Raw genomic sequence first — 23,082 nt, forward strand, 5'->3', positions numbered from 1 at the left:
ATGACCTATATAACCACATAAATGTGAAGCATGGCCATTAAGCATTGAGAATGCCACTCTGCACTTGTACAAGAGTACATTCTCATCACAAATCTAGGGAACACATACAAACTCTCATAATGCTATAATTTTAGTTATACTGTATGTATCTTACCTGCTTCTTTTGCATCTTTGTTGAAAGCTCCTTCAAAAGCCCTGGCCATGTGCATATGCAAGTCTGCCAAAGATGTTGGTGGCAGAGATGGTATGTCCTTGCCAACTACAGGTGTCTTAGAGGCTGTAAGAGGGTCATCCACAGGCAAGGGTGTTACGGATACGGGTGGACTTCCTTCTTTGTCACGTCGATCAGTTCCTCCCGAGTAATTGGACGGTTTCCGCTCTGATTGTACTGCTGCTTAATCAACAGTATGAAGGACAAAGGAAGAGGAACAGGATTTGCAGGGGAGGAAATGGCCATGGTGAAAGTGGATGCAGAAAAAGTGGAGAAAAGGAAAAAATTATGGATTAGACGGATGAATTCTATCATATAAAACTGGTATTTGCAAACTACTATGCATATCTAATTTCACTGATACAATCCATGAAACTAACTTTTAATATAGTTTTTTTCACATGTAAAAAGACTGAAGTGTTCAACTTGTTTGTTCAACTTAACGGTAGATATAACTGACTTTCTAGCACGTCTGAGAAGCAAAGCTGGATTGGATGTTCTTATAAAAGGGATGAGATTACCTACTGAGCACTTACTACCCTATATCATCAGAATATAATGACAATTGATGGTATTTTGTCTTTTCTCGTAAGCCCCTAAGTGAGAAAGAAAAGAGTTGAGGGGTGCATTTAAAGACAAGTGCAGCAAGACCTGACTACTATAGTAATGATAGAGGATCATTGTCAATTTCTCAAAACACAAATTTTCCTGCTCTCCATATCCTCCACTGTGCTTCTACGGTTCTTCAAGTAATTTCCTTGAGTATCATCATCCAAAATTATACAGGAAAACTCGTACATAACTGCACTGTGGTGAGATAGAGAGGCTTCCTGCCACATTCCATACACCAGGAATTTGAGGGTGCACCCAACTGGAAAAAGTGATCATTCCCTCTTAACTGCACTAAAATGATAACTGCAGTTATTTGAAACCCATAAGAGTATGCCCTCACCATAGGAAGATATCCCTACTTGATCCTTACACTCATCCTAATTGACAAAACCATAAGTATTCCATATCATGACCAACCTTGCATTCAGAAGTGTCAGAAAGTTCAATGATTTCCATGAACAAAACCTCATGATGACAGACTTCCACAACAAACAGAAGAGGATTAATCATTGATATGCTTGTACTGTGAATCACTCCAATGAAATGATAATCACAGTACCCAAGGCTTCATCTTCTAAACATAAGAATCATGAAGTAATGAATCCTCCGCTACTGCATGTGTGTGCTGTTACAAAGGTGTTGTTGGTTGAAGGAACAGCAGCAGCAGCATCACATGACATGCAAGGAGGTTCTGCTGCTACTGCCTTCTGCCTTGTCCAGTCTAACATGAGAATCTGACTAGGTTGGACAGGCAGTGCAATCTTAAATCCTGCTTGTTCTTGGTTACGTATGATTGTGAAAGAGCAACATATCCAAAACTGGAAAAAGAACAAGACAAACAGGACTAAGATATGCACTAAGTACACAGGTTGAGGCCACCCCCTCATACTTAGGTTGCCATTATGTAACCATATGTGTGAGCATAGGTGGCCCTTAAGGCCCTTGTGCAGCGTTGTCACGTGATCACGCACGAGGCAGGAGTGTAGGACAAGCATGCTATTTACTGATTCCATACTGTCATGGTATGTTGGGAAGCTTAGGAGGGAATGCAGTATCATGCTTGGGTCATGCCTTGCTCACTGCAACCCAGGCATTAGCTGACAAGTTTCAGACTTGGTGTCACCCATGGGAATGAAACATCACCAAGACGGTACATGCTGTTTGGTCTACAGACTGCCACATTGGCGTGCAATATCTACAGCTCAAACAAAATAAAATCCAACCAAGGAAAACAGTGGGTTGTAAAGTAAAGAATGTTTAAGAAGCTCAAGTGCAATAAGAAGTGTCTTCAGGCTGCAAATATGTCATATTTTGTTATGGTCTTAATCAACTCTTATTTCTGAGCATGTTCATGTCTATTTTTCCATAGACATGAGCTATTAAGTCTTCAGTTGTTTTCTTATTTCCTTTATTTCTGATTACATTATTCAAGCAGTTCAACTGAATTTGGAACATGACTGCAATGTATATGCCCTGATGTAATGTCAAATTCAAAGGTTTAGTTACAAGAGTCACTTGCCTTATGCAGTGATCTCTGCTGTCTAACATTTCCGTCTGCTGTCAAGGAAGGGGAGAGAATGAAAGATAAGTGATGAGGTGAAAGATGCATGACATGACACTGGAGCAAAAAAGGAACAGATGAGGAAGAAATGAATATGAAATAAAATGGAAAGAACAAGAAAGTTCTTGAAAAAATCAACTGGTTTATTGCCCCCGTTCTCTTTTGTAACCCGTGATCCCCAAGAAATAGGTCATGACTAATGTTTCAGCTCAAAAGTCACTCAGTGAAGAGATTTTGTGTTGCTGTCTGGAAAGATTGCGTGTAGGATTGTAGTATAATTTGTTCTGTGTCTTCTGTGTGGTAGTCACATCTACAGTAATTAGTATTTATAGCCAGGCTGATTCTACATGGTAGTATTTTAATGCAGGCTAATGACCTGAATGTTGGTATGCCATTTCTATTCTTGGTTGTTTTAGGGGTAATTTCAAGGATTTTTTTTCCTTCTTCTTCTTCTTCTAACTTAACCAACAGTGCTAAAAGGGATAATATATGAACATCCTTATTCATAAGGGGGAAAGAGTCTTTTGGTATGTGTAACCTAACCAAGCCAAGCCAACCTAACCTAAACGACCTAACTAACTTATATTATCAACCTAACCAACTCATATTATATTGTATCACCTAACCTAAAGAACCTAACTAACCTACATTATTAAACTAAATAACCCACATTATACTGTATCAAAAACTATGGTGAGCAACTGTCCATTTTCAACTTTTTCTATGAACAACTGGTTGTAATTCTAACCCAATTTCTTTGTTGAATTGACTTCTACTTCTAAAGGAGACTGGTGAAGTAAATCTATGAAAGAATGTTATGTAATATGCGAATATTTTTATACAGAAGTACACACAGGTTGCTGATGTGAGTAGGATACTTTTGGCTAGTTGCTTAAATGCTGTATTTGGTAGTCTAAGTTTGTGTGATGTAATGCAAGGGGTGGTAGGTTTAAGGACTCTTACACAGAATTGTACAACTGTGTGTATATCATTCTCATATACTGCTCTGGGCAGCATTTTGGTTTTGTGAATGTTCTATTGATGTTGCTTTAGTGCACTTAGTTATTGTCTTTGTATGATTAAACTATTGGACTGCATGCTGTTGTTTATCTAGTGACTGGTGTTTCTTAATGATGTTCAAATCTAGTGCCTGTAACTGTTCTAAACACATTCAATTTCTTGTCTTCACTACAGTATATTTTGTGTAAGGGCTTAATCAATCAATCATTGCTTCAAGTTTCTCTTAGTGGAAAACCCACAGCCCCACAGTGGCTGCCAACAGTTCTCGTAACCTCACACAGATCTCTCCAGGGAGAAAATTTGGACTGATGTCTGGGATGTACCAGTGTGGGACTGTTTACGTGTCCATGGCTGAAATTTGTAGGGAGATGAGAATAGTTGCCAACTGTCAGCTCTCTATGTATGAAAAAAAAATCCAAGAAATACAGCTCAAGTTGACAGAGAGAGATCTAGGGCACAGTCTGGAGACTGAGGATCAACCCTGAGTGCACCTCCTGATGAAGGTGAAGGGGTGGACAGGTTTTGAAAATGGAAAGCTTCACTGTCCATTTTGCAGGACCACCACATGAAGGTACCCATCATTGGTCCCTGTGTAAGGTGTTAAAGTCATGTATTAAATGTGATCATCATTTCTTTCTCCTGTTGAAACCAGAGTCTGCACCTTTTCTGAAGAGTTTTACTTGACATTTGTGTAAGAGGTGGTCATGTATCAAATGTAAGGCTAAGTACTGTATTTCTACGTTTTTGTCCAGTGGAAGATGTTAACTGTTTTAAACACTTGGAGCTTCTCTGATTTATAGTTCTGAAGATATGTTAGGAAAGAGCAACTAGGAAGAGGAAACAAAGGATGGAATAGAAAACCATAAGCCCATGAGAAATGAAATTACAAAAATTTGGCCAAAGACAGCCAAGTAAGGAAGAAAATTGGGACATTTTGGTGGTAGGAAAATCAGAGATTACTTTGGACTAGTCAATTATTAGATGAAAAGAATCCTGAGAAGGAAAATAATGAAATATATGGAAAGATAGACATGCCTCAAATGGTTAAGAGTAATCTCATAGAATTATTTGAATTCTCTGACAGGGCACAATGATTGGATTAGCATGTAGAATGAGCACTAGTTGTGAGGTATAGAACTAGATCTAATAGAACACGATAAAAAAGACCTTCAATTAGGATATACAACTGGAAATAGAACAGTGTTGTACTGATGCAAATCATGTCATATCAGGATCTGTAGAATTGCAAGCTTTTCCAGTAAGACCTATTCTTACATAATAAGAACTTCTAAATATGAGGAAATTTAGGCAAATTTAAAGAATATTCATTTAATGAATGCATTATACGGCAGACACTTAGCAACTTCCAAATACTACTGCTGATGTTTGACTGATGATGCACAATATCGAGTGTCAGAATTATTTACGAAATTGCTAAGATTGATTTGATAATGATGAGCTTCATCATTACATTAATGAAAACACATGACAAAGTTTTGCCTGATTGTTGAAGACTATAATTATTGTAAAGAATGGCTGGCAGGTAGAGGTTACATGGTTTGCTTCCACCAGATGGGTCATGTTGATATGGGGTTGCAGGAGGTTGTGGCACCCGACACAATTAGCAGCAGCAGCAGTAGCGCCAGGAGTGCCAGGTACCGGTCTAGTCTCTCTGCGTCATGCATGAACCGTGTCGCGCTCACAGGGCGGAGTGGCCAGCGCATTCCAGGGCAGCAATGGGTATTGTGGGAGATTGCAGAATACGATCATTTTCATATCATCCAGGGTACAAAATGTGGGTGGCAAGGGTGTAGATGGAATTTGGCCAAAGGAAGAACTTCAAAATAATATGCATGGAAACTGATTAACTTCTGGCTCATAATGGGAATGTGATGTAAACCAGTACAACATTGGTTTGGGTAAGAGAGATTTCAAATCTGGCACCATGTAGTATGAACACCACTGTATCTGCCGCACTTAGCCCTATGCTCCGGCACAGTCAGTATCAGAAGCAACATTTACGGCCCAAGTGTATGACAGACAAAAGCAGCAGGTGTCGAGTATTCTGTTGATTACTGGAGTTCGCTGGCTTAAAGGGACACACTAGGCCTATTTATTGTACTTTGTGAGAGCTTAGTTCTTAAAATGGCTAATTTATAAACGCACACTATACCTACGCTATAGCTTTTGCAAAGAATCATATCAAATGAGCAACTAAATTACTAGACAATTGTTATTTTTTAACCATTATTTAACTGCTGTTATAATAAAGTTCACGGGTCTCCATCAAAGAAGACAAAATTATAGACTATGGTAAAAGGGATGACTATATCTTATGTCCTTGTGAGCAGGTTGCTGCTTTCATGCATTGTTCCTAAGGGGAACTGATTATACATAATTACTTCTAGCTATGGCGCATTCCTTTGATCTATGTATAGCATTCCAACAGACATGGACACGTACAAACAACAAAGACATACACAAATGGTCCTATTAGTTATGTTAAACAAGTTTCCAAGCCAGAACTCGGTAAAAGCTGTACCAGCCGCGACAATCCACAGGGGCGGGCAGGTACTGTGAGTGTATGTGTGTGTGTTGTGTGTAAGTGTGTGTGTTCGTGTGTGTTTGTGTATGTGTTTGTATATTTACCTAGTTGTATTTTATGGGAAGGGAGCTATGCTCGTAATGACCCATCTTTGTATCTTTCAGCATCTAGTTTGTTCTTAAATTCTTGTATGGTTTTTGCACATACTATTGTTTTGTCCAGTTTGTTCCAGACATCCACTACTCTGTGTGGGAAGCTATTTTTTTCAGATCTCTTCTATAACTATCCTTTTTGAGTTTTTGTTCCACTTAAATAAAACTTCTCTGTCAAGGACTTCCATGCCTTTCATGATTCTGCTTGTGTATATGTTTGTGTATGTGTGTATTTGTGTGTGCATGTGTGGGTGGGTGGGTGGGTGGATGGGTGGGGAGGACGGGACTGGTCGATATTAGAATCCCATTGCGTTAGGTAACTATGCAACAAACACACAAAAACAAAACATTGAACAAACCCTTTCTGCGCTGGCCACGCTCTTAATCATTAGGGTGCCTAGGACTACAGAACAAAAGACAAAACACCACAAACTTTTGTAAAATTCCTTAGTATCGTTCTTACAGTCGCTGCGCATGCCCATGGCCAGGCACTTCTGCAAGCGGCAGTACTGGCACCTGTTGCGGTGGTGCTTGGTCACTTCACACGTCTTGTTGCCGCGACACGTGTAGCCCAGCTGCTTACGGATGGACCTCTTGAAGAAACCCTTGCAGCCCTCACAACTGATAGCGCCGTAGTGTCGACCTGCAATGATTAAACAGTATAGAGTCTGTCTTCATAAAAGAATTACAACTGGCCATTAACATATTTGTCAATGAATTGGCCCTCTAACCTAGTACAAGACATGTCAATAAAAGGCAAGACACACAAAGGTCTATCACACTAGAGGAACACATGGGAGATCAGAACCCACAGGGGACTAACACTCCAACCTTTGGTGATTGCAAAAGCTGAAAAGACTTCAAAGCAATGGCAGTCAAACAATCAAATCCTAGTGTCTCCTTTCATTGAGGCTTCATACCCCTATAATTCACACCTTACATAATGATATATGTAGAACAAGTTCATTCCAACCAAAGATGCAGAATGCTCTGTAAAACATCTCGGTTTTCTCTTTATAGTTTTATTTTCTGTCTCATTTCTAATTCTTTTGCTGTTGTTTTCAATAATAATTCTCCATTCTTGGGTCCATGCAAAAATAGTGTCTAGATCTTTCTGCAATAGTTCACCATCCTTCTCATTTTTCATTTTTCTCATTATTTTTGCATCATCTGCAAACATGTTGCCATAGCTTGTTGTACTTTCCACCATGTCATTGACATAAACAAGAAACATTATTGATACAAGCACTGAACCTTGTGGAACTCCACTCATTAATGCTCTCTATTTTGACATCTTATCCTTTACTACTGTCCTCATATATCTTCCCTTCAAAAAACCTTACATCCATTTGAGTAGCTTGCCTCTTAGTCCTCCAATATGCTCCAATTTCCACTTAAGTCGATATGACGTACTCTATCAAAAGCCTTCTCTAGGTCAAGGTATACACAATCCACCCAACCATTCCAATAGATGTAGTAGTAGTAGTGAAGGTTAGGGTGCCAGTTAGGTGGCAGAGATCTTCGTGGAGAGATGATGTTGGAGATGTGTCCAGAAAAGGAGTTGACGATAGCAAATACAATGTTTAAGAAGAAATCCAATCATAAGCATACATGGGAAAGGGTGGTGGACAGAAGGGTGGTTGACAGGGCATTAGTGGACTATGTAATGGTATCAAAAGGAAGGATAGAAAGAGTTCTGGATGTTCATGTTTTCAGGGGAGAGAGAACGGGAGTGTCAGATAATTTTTTGGTAGAGGGAAAACAAAAGAAAAGTGATAAAGGAAAAGGGTGGGAGGTAGACAGATGCTGAGAGCTAACCATCTGAACAAGAAGCTGAGAAAGGTATGGGAGGTGATGAGGGTGAGAGAGGAGGCAGAAGTCGAACAATGGGTATGTTTTAAGGAGAAAGTGACAAAGTGTGCAAAAATGTTATGTAGAATGAGAAGGATGGTAGGTGATAGAAAAAAGGGTAATGAGTGGTGGGATGATGAAATGACAATGGTAGTAGAAGAGAAGAAATGAGCATATGTGGCTTGGTTGCAAGGTAGGACTAGAGAAGCATAAGAGAGGAACAACAAGAAAAGAGAATCAATGCATAAAATGAGGTAAGCATGAATAATAAAGCTTATGTTTGGGCTGGGAATGGTGAGAGTGAGCGGTTTGAGGTGAAGGTGGGACTGCACAAGGAGTGTGTTATGTCTCCTTAATTGTTCAATGTGTACATGGATGGGGTTGTACAGGAGATAAATGTGAGGGTGATGGGCAGAGGATTGGAGGTGATTTGTGAAGAATGGGAGGAAGTAGGAGGTAAGCCAGTTGTTTGTAGATGACATTGTCATTGTGGCTGGGTCAGAGGAGGGTCTGAGGCAGTTAGTGACAGTTTGGGAAGGTATGTGATAGGAAGAAGTTGAAATTCATGTGGGTAAAAGTAAAGTGATGAGATGTACAAGACACGAGGGTGGCAGTAAGCTGGAGGTAAGTCTTAAAGGAGAGGTTGGAGTATGAGGATATTTAAAAAAATAAATTAGTCATGTGAATCAGGGAATGGAGTGGGGATGTAAAATGTAGAGTGAAGGAAGCAAGTGTCATGGGAAATAGGGTTCTAGGTATGGATGCAAAGAGAAGACAATATGAAGAGACTAGGAATCTAAGGGAGGCAGGAAGGAGAAATTTAAGTATTTTTGAGATGAAGTATTTGAGAAGTAAGGTGGGTGTTATGAGGATAGATAGCATAAGAAATGAGAGGTAAGGAGGAGAGTGGAAGTGGAATGGGAGCTAGCAGACAAGAATGAAGAAAGAATGATTGGAAGGTTTGAGCACATGGAAAGAATGAGTGAAGAAAGACTAGCAAATAGAGTGTGGAAGGTAGAGGTAGATACAGTGAACCTGAGGGGGCAGATAAAAAATGTGATGGATGAATGAAGTGAAGGGAGCTTTAATTAAAAAGGGGAATATTTATTGAACATGGAAGGGGGAGGGAGATAGGAGTAAGAGGAGAAGTATTAAGAAATTAAAATTAATGTGTGTAAATGAAGTGATGGGACATACTGTGGACATAATGTTTCTTGCTGAACTGATTCTGACCTAGGTAATGGGTGAAATGGGTGACAGTTTTGAGGAATGGGTGGGATCAGGTGCATGCCTTGGCTGACATTATATATATATATATATATATATATATATATATATATATATATATATATATATATATATATATATATATATATATATACATATACATATAAACACTATAAACCACTATCGGAGAAATAATATCAGAAGTACAGGAAAATTGTATATTTAGACTACTATCTGTAGTCCTCTTCAGTAGAATTTAAGACTGGTTATAAAAAGATAGAGTACAGGTGTGTATGTATATATATATATATATACATATATATATATATATATATATGTATATTTATATATATATATATTTACATATATAATATAATATAATATATATTATATATGTATACATAAACCGTGTTTCTATGAATAATAGTCGAATATTTTTTCTATATTTTTAAATTAAAAATAGGGGGTCGACTCATTCGTGCTGTTTTCAAACTGATGAAATTCATGATTGGAATAAGTAAAAAAAAAAATAACTTCTTGGAGTATCACTGCTGTAAAAATAACGAGGAACAAAAGAAAAAAGAAATTATTGATTATTCATCTAAAAACAACTTTCCATAGCACCGAAAGGTTGAGCTCATCCCAGAAACCTATAACTCAAGCCTCCTGTTCTTAGAGCCATGGAGATTTGTTTTGTGGACCAGACTTACTATATTAGTAACCTGCTTCTTCATAATCGAATCTTACCAAATATACAGCCTATTCCTGTAATTCATCCGTAAATAATTGGCACTTGAAAGTTTAAACGATCCCCATTGCGTCATTGTACAAATGGTAAACAAATGTCGTTTTGCATCACGCTAGTCATGAAAGTGTCAATATAAACAAAAGAGAAATATTGGGTACTGATGGTACTTTATTTAAAAAAGATTATGTTCACATGGAATAAACGCACGTTACCTTAATTATAACTAAGTTTATAACTTTTCAGTCACCAAATAGGCTGAGAAATGATTATACACTCTAAGACTGTATATATGGTAAGTACGACAGCTTAATAATAAAAAAGTAAGGTGACTATTCATGAATTAATAGAGGAATTACTGCATCACCAATTTTGATCCACTACGGCTGGACTTAAAAACTATATATTCATACATACATAATTGTGTTGTGTGTGTGTTTACCTAATTTACCTAATTATACAGGAAGGAGCAACGCTCGTTGGATTCCATCTACTTTCCCATTTTTTATTATATTTAGCCTCAAATTCACGTACAGATTCCAACTTAATATATATCCTTGATTTCCAATTAGCATGTGTGTGTCTGCGTGATTCACCATGGTCTTGGATCACGTGTTGGACTCGTGATCGACAGTTATTAACCTCCCAGATGAGCTCTGAGCTCGTATGACCGATCTGTGTGTGTGATATCCACCGTGGTCTTGGATCACGTGCTGGACTCGTGATCAACATATATTACCTTCCCGGAAGAGAGCTCAGAGCTCATATATGGCTGATCCATGGGTAATGCTGTGACCTTACACACACAACTCCCCGCCCACGATTGGAGTAACGACTCGCAGCACAGCGATACTGAAATTATTTCAGCCCTGGGCAGGATTCGAACCCGGACCGCCGTAGCGGCGGCCGCGATCACTACCACCGCGCCATCGGGTGGGTGTGTGTGTGTGTGTGTGTATTCACCTTGGTCTTTGGATCACGTGTTGGACTCGTGATCGACAGTTATTTCCCTCCCGGAAGAGAGCTCAGAGCTCGTATGACCGATCTATGGGTAATGCTATGACCTTACACACACACACACACCCAACTCCCCGCCCACGAGAGTCAGAGTAACGACCCGAAGCGCAGCGATACCGAAATAATTTCGGCCCTGGGCAGGATTCGAACCAAGTACTACGAGCACCACCATGCTGGTAGTCCAGCGCTCTACCAACCGCTCCACCGAGTCGCGTGTGTGTGTGTGTGTGTGTGCGTGCGCGCGCGTGTAAAAACTGGAATCCAGGTACCATGGTGATCTAAGTAAAACACACCGGACACAGAAACAGGTATTTTATTCCTGACGTTTCGATCCCTGCCCAGGATTCACCTTCAGAATGATGCGTTTGTTTTTTCGATGGAAAATATCCCACAAGTTTGTCGGTGAAGTTCACGAACATGCTGTATACACATGCGTGTATGCAAAGTAGGCCACTTAGAAAAAGAAACTAACGAAGCAGAGCGGTTTCGTATATTACATCTTCAGTGCAATTATATTACACCTTGCACTGGATGTAATATACGAAATCGCTCTGCTTCGTTAGTTTCTTTTTCCAAGTGGTCTACTTTGCATAAGTGAACACACGTACCCGTGTTCTTATTAGCATATACGTGTATGAATATGATTATATATGACTCCACGGCAGTACATGAGCCGCCACTAAGGAAAAATTCCTGCGCATCTTGGCCCTATTACAAGAACAATGGCTACCCACAATGCTCGATTGACTCCATCGTCAATGGAAAAAAAACTCACTTCACAATAACCTCCACATGCATCAGCCCCTCTACTCTGGACCTATACAGCCAAGGACATTTGAACTCCATTTACAAGGACAAAAAAGTCCATTTCGCGTAACGTCCAACCCACCATCCCCGACAATAAAATCTGTCTCGTCATGTAAAACTAAAACAAAAAAACCCAAAACACACAAACTTGTAATGAAAAACGACTGCCGACCTCCCACTTCTCCACTGCTGGAAGTCAATGTTGTCTACATGTTTGATGGCTCCGTCGGTGAGTGTCTACGTACACCGTATTCCCTTGTATACCGGCATGATTCCCATGACTTTCCGAAAGACTGTCACAGCAACTCAAGAACGGCGCCATGACGAAGCATATGGAAAACGAACATAAACACTACCCTCACCAGACCAACAGTAAAACGAGAACACCACAATCATCTACACTGCGCACAGCCTACTCCAACTCAAGATGGTCAAATCTGTAAAAATCTCTAATGAGAAAATGTACATCAACATCCAATTCATGTCCGTAATCACACTTCCAAACAATCGAAGGAAACGCGCTGACCAATAAAGAACTATTCTGCGATCCACAAACATTCGTTACTTTCGAGTATAGCAAATTAGGGATCACGGTTCATGAAAAGCAACCTTCCCCAGTATACGACTATTATATAAACCCGTGTTATAACTCCTGGTCTTCTGTCCTTACCTCCGGAGCTACAACACCTCTAATAAATATTCCTAAAAAGCGCAAAGTGGCAACAGCCCTCTTTTATACACGACTATAATTTAATTTTCCTATCGTCTTTTCTTCCTCTCAAAAGAGTAAATAAAATTAAATAAAATCTTGCGCATGCGCGAGGCCTGACCTAAAGTGATCCACCTTCCACTCCCTCCCTGAGGATGAACGAGTCAAGTTGAAAGACATCTATGAGATTACGAGACTAATAGCTCGAAATGTCTTTTTGGACTTCAACTCAACTTTACAACTGCCTAAAACGCGTGCTACGAATGACAAGAAAAACACCAACACAAATACAACCATTCCATTGTCGCTGTCCACTTTCTAAAATATTAGATCACGTGTTGGACTCATGATCGACAGCCATTACCCTCCCGGTTGAGAGCTCAGAGCCCATATGTTCACGATTTATGGGTAATGCTGTGACCTTACACGCACACACACACCCAACTCCTTGCCCATGAGAGCTGGAATGCCGGCTCGCATTTCAAAAATGCTGAGATTATTTCACCCCTGGCCGGGAATCGAACTTGGACCTTTGGAATAGCGATTGCAAACGGTACCACTCCGCCATCGTGCCATTTGTATACGTGTGTGTCACAATATATATATATATATATATATATATATATATATATATTACAAAGAAAGAGCATGTCGACAGGGGACCTTTTAGTCCATAACTAGGTCGGATGCGAAAAATAATAAGTAAATAAATAGGAGATAAACAGATAACGATAAATAATAAACAGATAAATTATAATGAATTAAAATATATAATAAAATAGGCAGGTACATAACAAATAAATAAAATAAAAACAATGGCAGGCATTACAGCATACTGCTTTGGTGTTTATCTAAATGAATCTTAAACTTTGAATTGAACTACATTGCACTCCCTCTGCAAAAAGTTTATTCCATTCATTAACTACACGGTTGACCAAGTTGGTTCTACCCATTTCCATATTAAATCTACTTCCTGTCAGTCTAAGACCATTATTTCTTGTTTGGTTCGTAGTGTGAAATTTTAATCACTTTTGATGCTGTCAATTCCATTTAGTCTTAAAGACCTGTATCAAATCATCCCAGAGTCTACGCTTTTTTTTAGGGAAATTAGATTCATACGTTTTAGTCGAATTTCGTATGATTTATTTGTAACACACACACACACACACACACATATATATATATATATATGTTGAGACTTCATGGAGGAACGTGGGCTTGGTTCCCATTGTATACCGACAACTTCGCCACAGTCACATTCCTCTGAAGAAGCGTAAATCGAAACCGGTCTGGAATAAACTCGGAATTCAGATCTGAACCCGTGATTTGTTCCGCCTTTCTCATATATATATATATATATATATATATATATATATATATAATATATATATATATATATATATATATATATATATATATATATATATATATACGGGTACACATTTGTGTGTGTGTGTATTCTACGAGATTTGTCCAAGGGGGATTAAGAAATTTGTGGTGCGCAGAACGCGCGCAAGGTGACAGGCAAAGGTAGGTCGAGGTAAAGGTGCGGTTTTGTCTTACCGGAGGCGCGATCGCCACACACGACGCAAAGGTCCATGGCCACAGGTTGGCCCGTGTTGCGAGACGTGTACTGCCTCGACGCGTCAACTTCACTCCCGTCCACGTCACTTCCGCCACTGCCGGCACTGTTGGCGGCCGCAGCTGCGGCTGCCGCTGCCGCAAGGCCGCCGTGTTCCTGTAGCTCCTTGAGGCGACCCATCCATTCACTTCTATGGAATAAGGCTGAGTTAGATAACGAAATAGAACACTACGGTCGGGACTTATTCCAGCAATATAGGTAACTCCTGAAGAAGGGAGAGTGGCGCGATGGCCATACATACGTAGCGAGGACAGGGCTGTTGCCGAGCAGCAGCGTAGGAGCTGCGGCGTGCAGCATCGTGTGAGTGAAGAGAGCAGGGTTGGTTACCATCAGGCCCCCTGCAGAACTCACTAGGAGAGGGTTGGACAAGGCCGAAGTACTGTCCACGAGGTCACCTGCGAAAGAGACAAAAACGACAAATGAGTGATGATGCGTTAAACCCTTTACGGTTTCCTTGTGACCAGATTTTCTTCCCCACAGATCAGAGGGAGGGTCTGAGGACCGCTGCCGGCCACTGTGGGGCTCGGTCCTCCAACAATGATCATTATTACTATTATCATTATTATTATCACTATCATCAATTTAGCTCAAAGACTACACAGCTACTGGAAGGGTAATTTACACAGGCAAAAAAGTTCAAAACAAACTCCAGTCTGAAGTTGTACTATGAAAATAGATGACGAGATGTTGAGCTTGAACCATTCCTGTGAAAATTATGTATCTAAGTCCACACATACATATCCAAGAAATATGAAAGCACGTGTGTGCACACGCATACGCGCACACACACACAAATATCCAGGAAGTGATTGTGTTCACTAGATGCAAGAGTGCTCAAAGACTGGAAAAAGGTAAATGTGGTCCCAATTTATCAAGGAGGAAATAGGGAGGGGCCTATACTCTAGGCTAGTATCATTGACCAGTGTGGTGGCTCAATTGTGTAGAAGAACTGTGGAAGATAAAATGAAAAAATATTTGTTGGATATGGAGGTTTTGTCAGATAGCCAATTCAAATTCATTAGCTATACATTTTGGAGTGACTTCATCACGACAATGCGGTGCAAAAACATCTATCCTTTTTTACCCGGTAAAGCGTTAAAGACGAAAAAGTAATGAATTATGTAGTCAGTGTGGGCCATGCCCGTACATACAGTATACTTAACATCCCATGACCTTCTCTGACACCGAGAACCAAAAACGTTGAGCGATTATCTTATCTAACCTCTCCCCTGTTAACTTATCAATTTCGGTGATGAAAACTGTTGCTTGCTTCACGCCCGAGGAGTCGCCTATGTACTACTACTAGTAAATATCACTAGTGAGGCCCCAGCCAACTTACTCGAGTAAGCAAATACCTAGTTCGATACTGAGCGTGGGCTGGGTCACACACTTCCGTCTATTGAAGGCCAACAACAGCGGCCACGGTGGAGGCGCGACCCTGTGGAACCACCATGGCTCGCTCGCTCGCTCACCGAAGAACAGCGAAATGGACAGCAGCCCGTGTGGCGTTACACAAAGCAATTCTTTTAGTATAACCAAAGTCAACCAGCATGCGTGCATGCTTGGACCACGTGTTGGACTCGTGATCGACAGCTACTACCCTCCCGGAAGAGAGCTCAGAGCTCTTATATGACCGATCTATGGGTAATGCTGTGACCTTACACTCGCACACACACGCACATCCAACTCCCTGCCCACGAGAGTTGGAGTAGCGACTCGCAGCGCAGTGATAATGAAATTATTTCAACCCTGGGCGGGATTCGAACCCGGACCACCGTAGTGGCAGCCGAGAACTCTACCACTGCGCCATCGAGTCGTAATGTGTGTGTGTGTGTGTGTGTGTGTGTGCGTGTGTGCAAGCAACCATTATAATAATCACGATCATTACCAAGTAATACAATAATTCATATGCTGCAGTATTCATTGTAAAACACACTCATTCCTACTCGTTAACACAAAATGCATCTCGCTTACATTTAATTAAAACAATATACAGATATTTTCACTATATGCACCATCAAATCTTCCGACAGCTTTTATTCTAAATTTGTGTTGGTGCGAATTCTTACTTTAGAATATTTCGCTTTAACCCACTACTCACACCGCACAAACAAAATCGCCTAACGTTTACTGAAACTGCGTACGGTATATAGTTTGGTACGGTGTAAGCTAAAACAGGAATCAACGGCGAGTACCTCAATGCAGAGCTTAGCCTATTTTCAAATGTACGCCGTGCTTATGAAATGCTATTCGTTAACCTTAGAGAAATAAAGTCAACACTAAATCTAATCGTTTTGCATCCACTAACAGGGATCTACAATGCCAAGCTTAACCTATTTTCAAATGTACGACGTGCTTATGAAACGCTTTTCGTTAACCTCCTACAGATAACGTCAACACTACATCTAATCGTTTTACATCTAACAGGGATCAACAATGAGTACCTCTATGCCAAGTTTAACATATTTTCAAATGTACGACGTGCTTATGAAATGCTATTCGTTAACCTCATAGAGATAACGTCAACACTAATTCTAATCGTTTTGCATCCACTAACAGGTAGTGGCTTTCGGCTGGCGCCCCCCATGTGAACTCCCATGGCCCACTAAGGGTCCATTAAGCACAGGTTAAGGACCACTGATGTAGAGTAACAGTCCCGAGGGGCTGGCATTCGATCTTCGGACGGAGTCCAAGACCTCTATCAACTTCAGCTGTCTCTTCTCCACTTTTTCAAAGAAGAACAGCTGACGAGCAGTGACTCCTCCCCCACTCCCTCTCTCTACCAACCAGTGACACATAAAGACCCTCAATTAAGAAGAAGAAGAAGAAGGAAGGAAGATGAAGAAGACGAGGATGAAGAAGAGAAAGAACAAGTGGAAGGAGAAGATGAAGACGACGAAGAAAAGGAAGAAGAAAAAAGAATAAGAGAAAGATGATGATGAAAAAGAGGAAGAAGATGATAAAGAAGATGAAGAGAAAATAGAAAAAGAGAAAGAAGGGGAATAGGAAGAAGAAGAAGAAGAAGAGGAAGAAGATGAAGAGGAGCAAGAAGAAGAAGAAGCAGAAAAAGCAGGAAAAGAAGAAGATGAAGAGGAAACAGAAGAAGAAAAGAAAACGAGGAAGCAGATGAAAAGGAAGAAGAGGAGGAAACAGAAGAAGAAGAAGAAGAAGAAGAAGAAGCAGAAGAAGAAGCAGAAGAAGGTTTCTTCCCCGAGGGAAGGCCCGGGGATCGTTGATGACTACTGTAAGGTTGGAGGTTTCACGTGAGTGAAATTCAAGGCAACATTTTGTTGCCATTACTGTGCCAAAACATTTCTCGATGTGTATTTTCGTACTGTTCTTAATAATTCACACATACTTAAATAAATCCTTAATCCACCACTGACATCTTATTGAGGTCATCAGCGTCACTACACCATAAACGACCCCTCGGCGTCTAGATTGGAAGTACAGTTGTCACGACTGTGCAATGCTCTAATGATCCCATTCTCTTGGCCGCTGCGGGTCCTGGTTCACCCATTCTTCACCCCGCCCCTTCTCCCCCTTTCACACGATCGCTCCAGGTCTTTTGTATCAAAGAGAGCTCCTCGATGCGCTGAACGACTTTTTGGTGTTCTTTATTGTCGCTTCTCCCCCAAGAAGATTGTTGTCTTAAGTGTCTTTTAATTTACAGGTCTAGTTTCTCCCGTTTTCGCTAGAACTGCATCTGGCTTTCCTCCGACAGACGAGCTCGAGTCCTCTTTTTGGGGAATAAAGAAACATGGCATGACAACTATGTTACGAGGTAGAAAAGCTAAGATCTAGAAAGCACAGGAAGGACCGAATTTAAACGTTTCACGAAGGTTCTACAATGCTTTACTTCTAAAGATACTCAAAGTCTTCAGTCGTGAAAGTTTATCGAGCCGGTGGTTTGAGAAAATGTGGAATTTTCTGGAATGCCTCAGAGGCGTATATAAATATTTTAAAATGAGTGAGTTTAGTCCACAGCACCGTGGTACTTTACCTATGTTGTAAAAATCAATACAATACGCTAGCCCTTTTCTCAAAGCTTTTGTGAGTACAAATGAGACAGATGTGTGTAAGTGCGTCACATCTATGAGTAATTTACCAAAACTACTCGGCGCATTATTGCCTCAAATATTATTCATAAAAGCGTGTCCTTGACAAACAGGGGTGGAGGGGAATGCTACAGACAGAAAAACAATGTAATTTTGTCATACATTTTTGTATAAGTCCTACACGTAGAACAAATACACTCATGTGGACGTCGTACACAAAACGCACAAACACACATCCGTGTGTGTGTTGGTCTCGTTTCCTTTGCTGACTAAAGTCTTTTCGGGGGCAATTACACCTGACACACCATATGGCGCGGCCTGCAGACCCAAGTCTATCCACGCGGACGTTACCTTGGCCAAGAATGTTCCGCCGCGCCACCGCAGAACCTCACCGCTGCCGCCACCGCCGCCGCCGTGCACGGCCTCCAAGCGCGGGTCGCGGTTCAGGCGACTGCGTCACTACGGTGGTCAGACGCCGAGGTCAGGCGATCGCTGAGGCAAGTAGGATCCACTTGGCTGGTCGCCGTCGACGGATGGCAAAGCTTCGTTGACACGGAGGCTAGCTTATGAGATGCTATTGCTACTTGCAAGTTAACTTATCTAAGGGCAAGCTAGTGTTAACACTTGGATAACTTGGAGCCAAGTTGACTAACTTTTCCTTGACATTGGGCAAGTAGAGGACTAGTTTACAAATCACTAGCACTAGTGGCTACTAAACTAGCCCCGTGTCAACGAGGCCTGGGGTCCTCAGACCTTCGTTACTACCAAGCAGGAATACTCTCATGATGATTCGTGAGCACAGGCAAGAATAGTAAGCTGGACGCACGTGTAGAGACGTGCGCGGATATATTTGTAATCAAATAAATGAACAAGTACATTTCCATATAGACCTTTGCTCCAAAGTGAGAACAAAAATATTCCTCAGCAGAAACATCAAACGTGATGCGAGAAGATCAGGTAGGGGTACTTCCAGGTTAACGCCGTTGTAAAATGGAATATGGACCTTCTTGAAATTGGACCCGGGGTCCATTTTCTATAGCGGACAATTGACACCCTATAGAAAATGGACCCCCACTAAAATATGCGACTTACTGTCATTTATACTGACGTACTGCACTGCTAATGTATATCCACAGTAATCCAATAATACAGAACAAGTTTTGATTATACATTTTTACCTCCATTCATAGCAGGTCAATCCTTACATATGACCAAATTGTAATCTTATTTAAAATTCGGTCTTAACAACTTATAAGGCCACATCGTATAACAGAGTATTTCTTGATAAATATTCTTTTGTTAATCTATTGAATTCATGAGATCAAAGAGAAATTTTTGGTTAGGTTAGATTTATGTTTTGAGTGGGGGGTCCATTTCCCATAGGGGGGTCCATTTTCTTCCCAACACCGACATGCACTGTGATAAGTTTACATTCAAAGCCTCAGTGGGAGCGAGTTAAAATGATTTTCCACCTGCAGGTCAGTCTTCGTTGTCCAACTACGACCACTGGGAGACTGCTCAAGCCATATACAATGTGTATGCAGAAAGAAAAAAAACACTGGTAAATATGAAACGTAGTCCGAACGTTTTCGTCTATTAAGACATCATCAAGGGAATCAAGACGAAAACATTGGGACTACGTTTCTTATTTACCAGTGGCTTTTTCTGCATATTATATTCACGTGCCATTTATGAAATACTGCAATACAATGTGTATATTCAAAGAAAGACAACAAGAGTTTCTGGATCCTTCTGAGAATTAGTCAATACGCCAACCCTACGTATGTCCTGATGACGTTTACATACACTCGAGGACTACTGCATCGCCTGTGACTACGTCAGAGTCAAGCTGAGGATCATCACTGTGTCGCGTGGCTTCTGATTCAGCTTCGCACTCTCCCGGACCTTGCTTGAGTTCGTCGGGTCCCGTCGACCACTACTCCTACTTTCTCTGGATGGCAGTCCAACCCATCCCATGACAAAGAGTTCTCAGCGGTTTGGGTCGCCATCGAAAAGGATCCAGTGACATGATATTCCCACATTTTCATTTGTTCTCTGGTTGCCTGCGGCACACTAGGCAATTCTCGCTAGCATGCTAGTTGCTTTTGCTACTTCGACTGAGCAGAAACGACTTCGGTGACCATCTTTTTTTTTTTCCAAACGTCAAATCACTCTTGCGTCATAGCGTCAGAAACCGAATGACGAGCTAAGAGAAGTTAAACTTGAAATACGAATGTTAGACACATTGTCGAAATGTTCTTATTACGGAAGTCTAGAATATCGTAACCGAAGTCGTTTCCATTCAAACGAAATAGCAAAAGCAAGTAGCATGCTGGCCTAATGTCATGCCAGCCACCTTTACATGCTCGCTATCCTCCTACCACAAAGCAATAATTAGTTTGTCTCCTCGACACCACAAACTTGTACGTTGAATTCCCATACAGTTGTTACAGCAACAGCGGCTATACTCGTGGAAGTTAATATCTGTTAGTTAACAATTTGGCTGTGTAGATAATTTACCTCGGCCGCACAAAATAATATTAAATAACATTAAATAATAAATAGATAAAATAAAAACGTGAATTGCAGTGGAAAGGTATATAAATATATATATATATTTTTTGGGGGGTGGGGGTCACGTGGCTATTTCTTTCGTTTCCATGGCAACTCGTCGATGACAATGAAACTGTAACCCGTCTCGCTGAGCCCTCTCAATTCCCTAAGACCCTGTTCACACTAGTGGTTTGAACCGCGGCGGTTCAATTACAATGTTAGTCAATGGAGGCCTTCACACACAACCGCGCATTTTTTTTTCTTTGACTATGTGGTCCCGCCGCGGTTCAAACCGCTAGTGTGAACAGAACCTAAGAGATCGTTACAATTTTGCGCAATCGATCGACCAATACTTGAAGAACAAGCCGAGGTCAATTGGCTGCTGTGTGTGATGGTGATCAAGCTTATATGAACGACTTCACGGATTCGCCGAATACTGCCATATAAGGTCACCTGGACCTTGTCAGGACTTGGCCTTGCCTGCTGGGGGGGGGGGGGGTCTAGGAGACGCCCGAAAGGTCAGAGGCCACCCCTCCCCCCGATCTATCCATCGTCTATCCCAGCCTCAATTGGTGCCATTACGTGGGATCAATACCTAGTGCTTGTGTCCCAATACTCGTTGCATGTTTCGATACTCCAAGAGCAGAGTCCATACACTCCCTCCTGCACAAGCGGCATTATTTCTTCAGAGCAATTTGGCACCGCCCGAACGTCACTGACTTGCAGGCTTAGTCCGTCTGAGGAAGGTGCAAGGCTGGGCTATTTCGTACACGAGAAGAGAATGTCTTCGAGGCCCGTGATGGATTGCTGTAAGCTGAGCTTGCTTCACCTGTTTCTTTTCCTTCGTTTTACACTAACGTATCCTATCAATTCGTCTTGTAATCATCAAACTCCCGAAACAACTCGAGATTTTCAATGAAAGTTACGTTTTTCCATAGGTTTACAATACCGTACAACAGTAACATTCTTGGGAGACAGGGTTCCCCTTGGCTGAATAAAACAGTTTGGCGGTGCCCATGATTACAAATAACGACTAATGATAAATAAATACTAATAACAAATACACAAAATGAAACTAGAGAGAAAGCTGGTACAGATTGTTTATTACCTCTCTCCTAATAAATATTCATTACCTTGGAAACAAAAAATTCGCCTTCAGGGGACTTGTTTAATTTTTTTTCTTCTAGACTTTTCCTCCTACCTTCTTATATGTGTGTATATATATATATATATATATATATATATATATATATATATATATATATATATATATATCTATATATATATATATTTCCAACAATAATGCCAACATTATCGGTGTGACTGTGCTGCATGGTAACTGCTGGCGGCGATAAAACTTTTTCCGTAACGGTGAAAACTGTCGTATGATATCACCCGTTGACCGGTAGCGGCACACTAGGCTAGCATGCTACTTCCTTTTCCTACTTCGTTTGAGCACAAACGACTTCGGACCCAATATTCTTAGACTTCCGTAAGAACATCTCAACTTATGTCTAACATTCGTATTCTAGATTCAACTTCTCTTAGTTCGCCATTCTTTCTCACTATATGACGCAAAAGTAATTTAACTGGAAAATTTGAAGAAGAAAAAAATCGTTACCGAAGTTGTTTCTACTCAAACGAAGTAGCAAAAAGCTAGTAGCGTGCTAGGAAGAAATGTCTAGTATGCTGCCACCTTTAGATTCCACAATACACTTTAGTCCCTCAGCGGAAGGATCCATTCACCCGGTCAATGGAGTTCGATTGATTAGTTACCCTAATCAAAAAGGATCAACCACGCACTCTATCAAGCCAGCACTTGAGCATACCCATGGCAATAAGTCATTTTTTCTTTCACTATGAAGTAGCCCAGCTCAGCTGAATAGTATTGCCACTCCTTAACAAAATAAAACTCGCCTGAGACGGCACCGAACGTTCAGTGGATATTGCACCGAATATGAAAACGACTTAACGTTAAATCAAATGGCGAAGCACACCCACACCGTGCATTCTCCAGCGTTCATAAACAGGTACGTTCGATGACGTCACAACCGCATCAAACAGGTGCCTTTGCGGATTCCCTTTGATAGTCAAATGCCTTAGAGCAAATTCAAATTTATTCGTTCAAGTAACACCTGCAAGCGCGGGAAATGTGGGTGACGACATCGTGGCGAATTAACATAAAACTGTCCAGAATTTTTAACAAATTTCTACCCAGCCCTTCAATGAGGCGTTTCTCTGACTTTCTTTTAATTAATCACTGATGATTCTAATCTGCCTGATTGCAGTCCATCACTCGGTTGAACAGGTGACTGTCGTTAGCAAAAGGAATACGTAAATATCAGTCTTAAAAGTTCCTGAAGAACACTTCA

The 23,082-nt window shown here is 40.9% G+C and overlaps 1 protein-coding gene across 5 annotated transcripts in view; it reads right to left on the reverse strand.

Moving 5' to 3' along the window:
* Positions 1-23,082, reverse strand: part of LOC143034985 (nuclear receptor subfamily 2 group C member 2-like) — a 340,734-nt gene that overhangs the window by 54,071 nt on the left and 263,581 nt on the right. For 3 of the 5 annotated variants that reach the window (XM_076201359.1, XM_076201357.1, XM_076201358.1), the window contains 4 exons: positions 14,341-14,494; positions 14,021-14,229; positions 6,535-6,744; positions 155-391 (listed from right to left, as the gene is read on the reverse strand). In XM_076201359.1, the coding sequence (XP_076057474.1) occupies positions 155-391; positions 6,535-6,744; positions 14,021-14,229; positions 14,341-14,494 (810 nt within the window). The remainder of the gene's footprint in view (positions 1-154; positions 392-6,534; positions 6,745-14,020; positions 14,230-14,340; positions 14,495-23,082) is intronic. The other 2 variants (XM_076201360.1, XM_076201361.1) reach the window with 2 other exon arrangements.

Source organism: Oratosquilla oratoria, chromosome 18 (assembly GCF_046742065.1).
Source record: "Oratosquilla oratoria isolate Oo_2021 chromosome 18, ASM4674206v1, whole genome shotgun sequence".
In the NCBI taxonomy this organism is placed as follows: Eukaryota; Metazoa; Arthropoda; class Malacostraca; order Stomatopoda; family Squillidae; genus Oratosquilla; species Oratosquilla oratoria.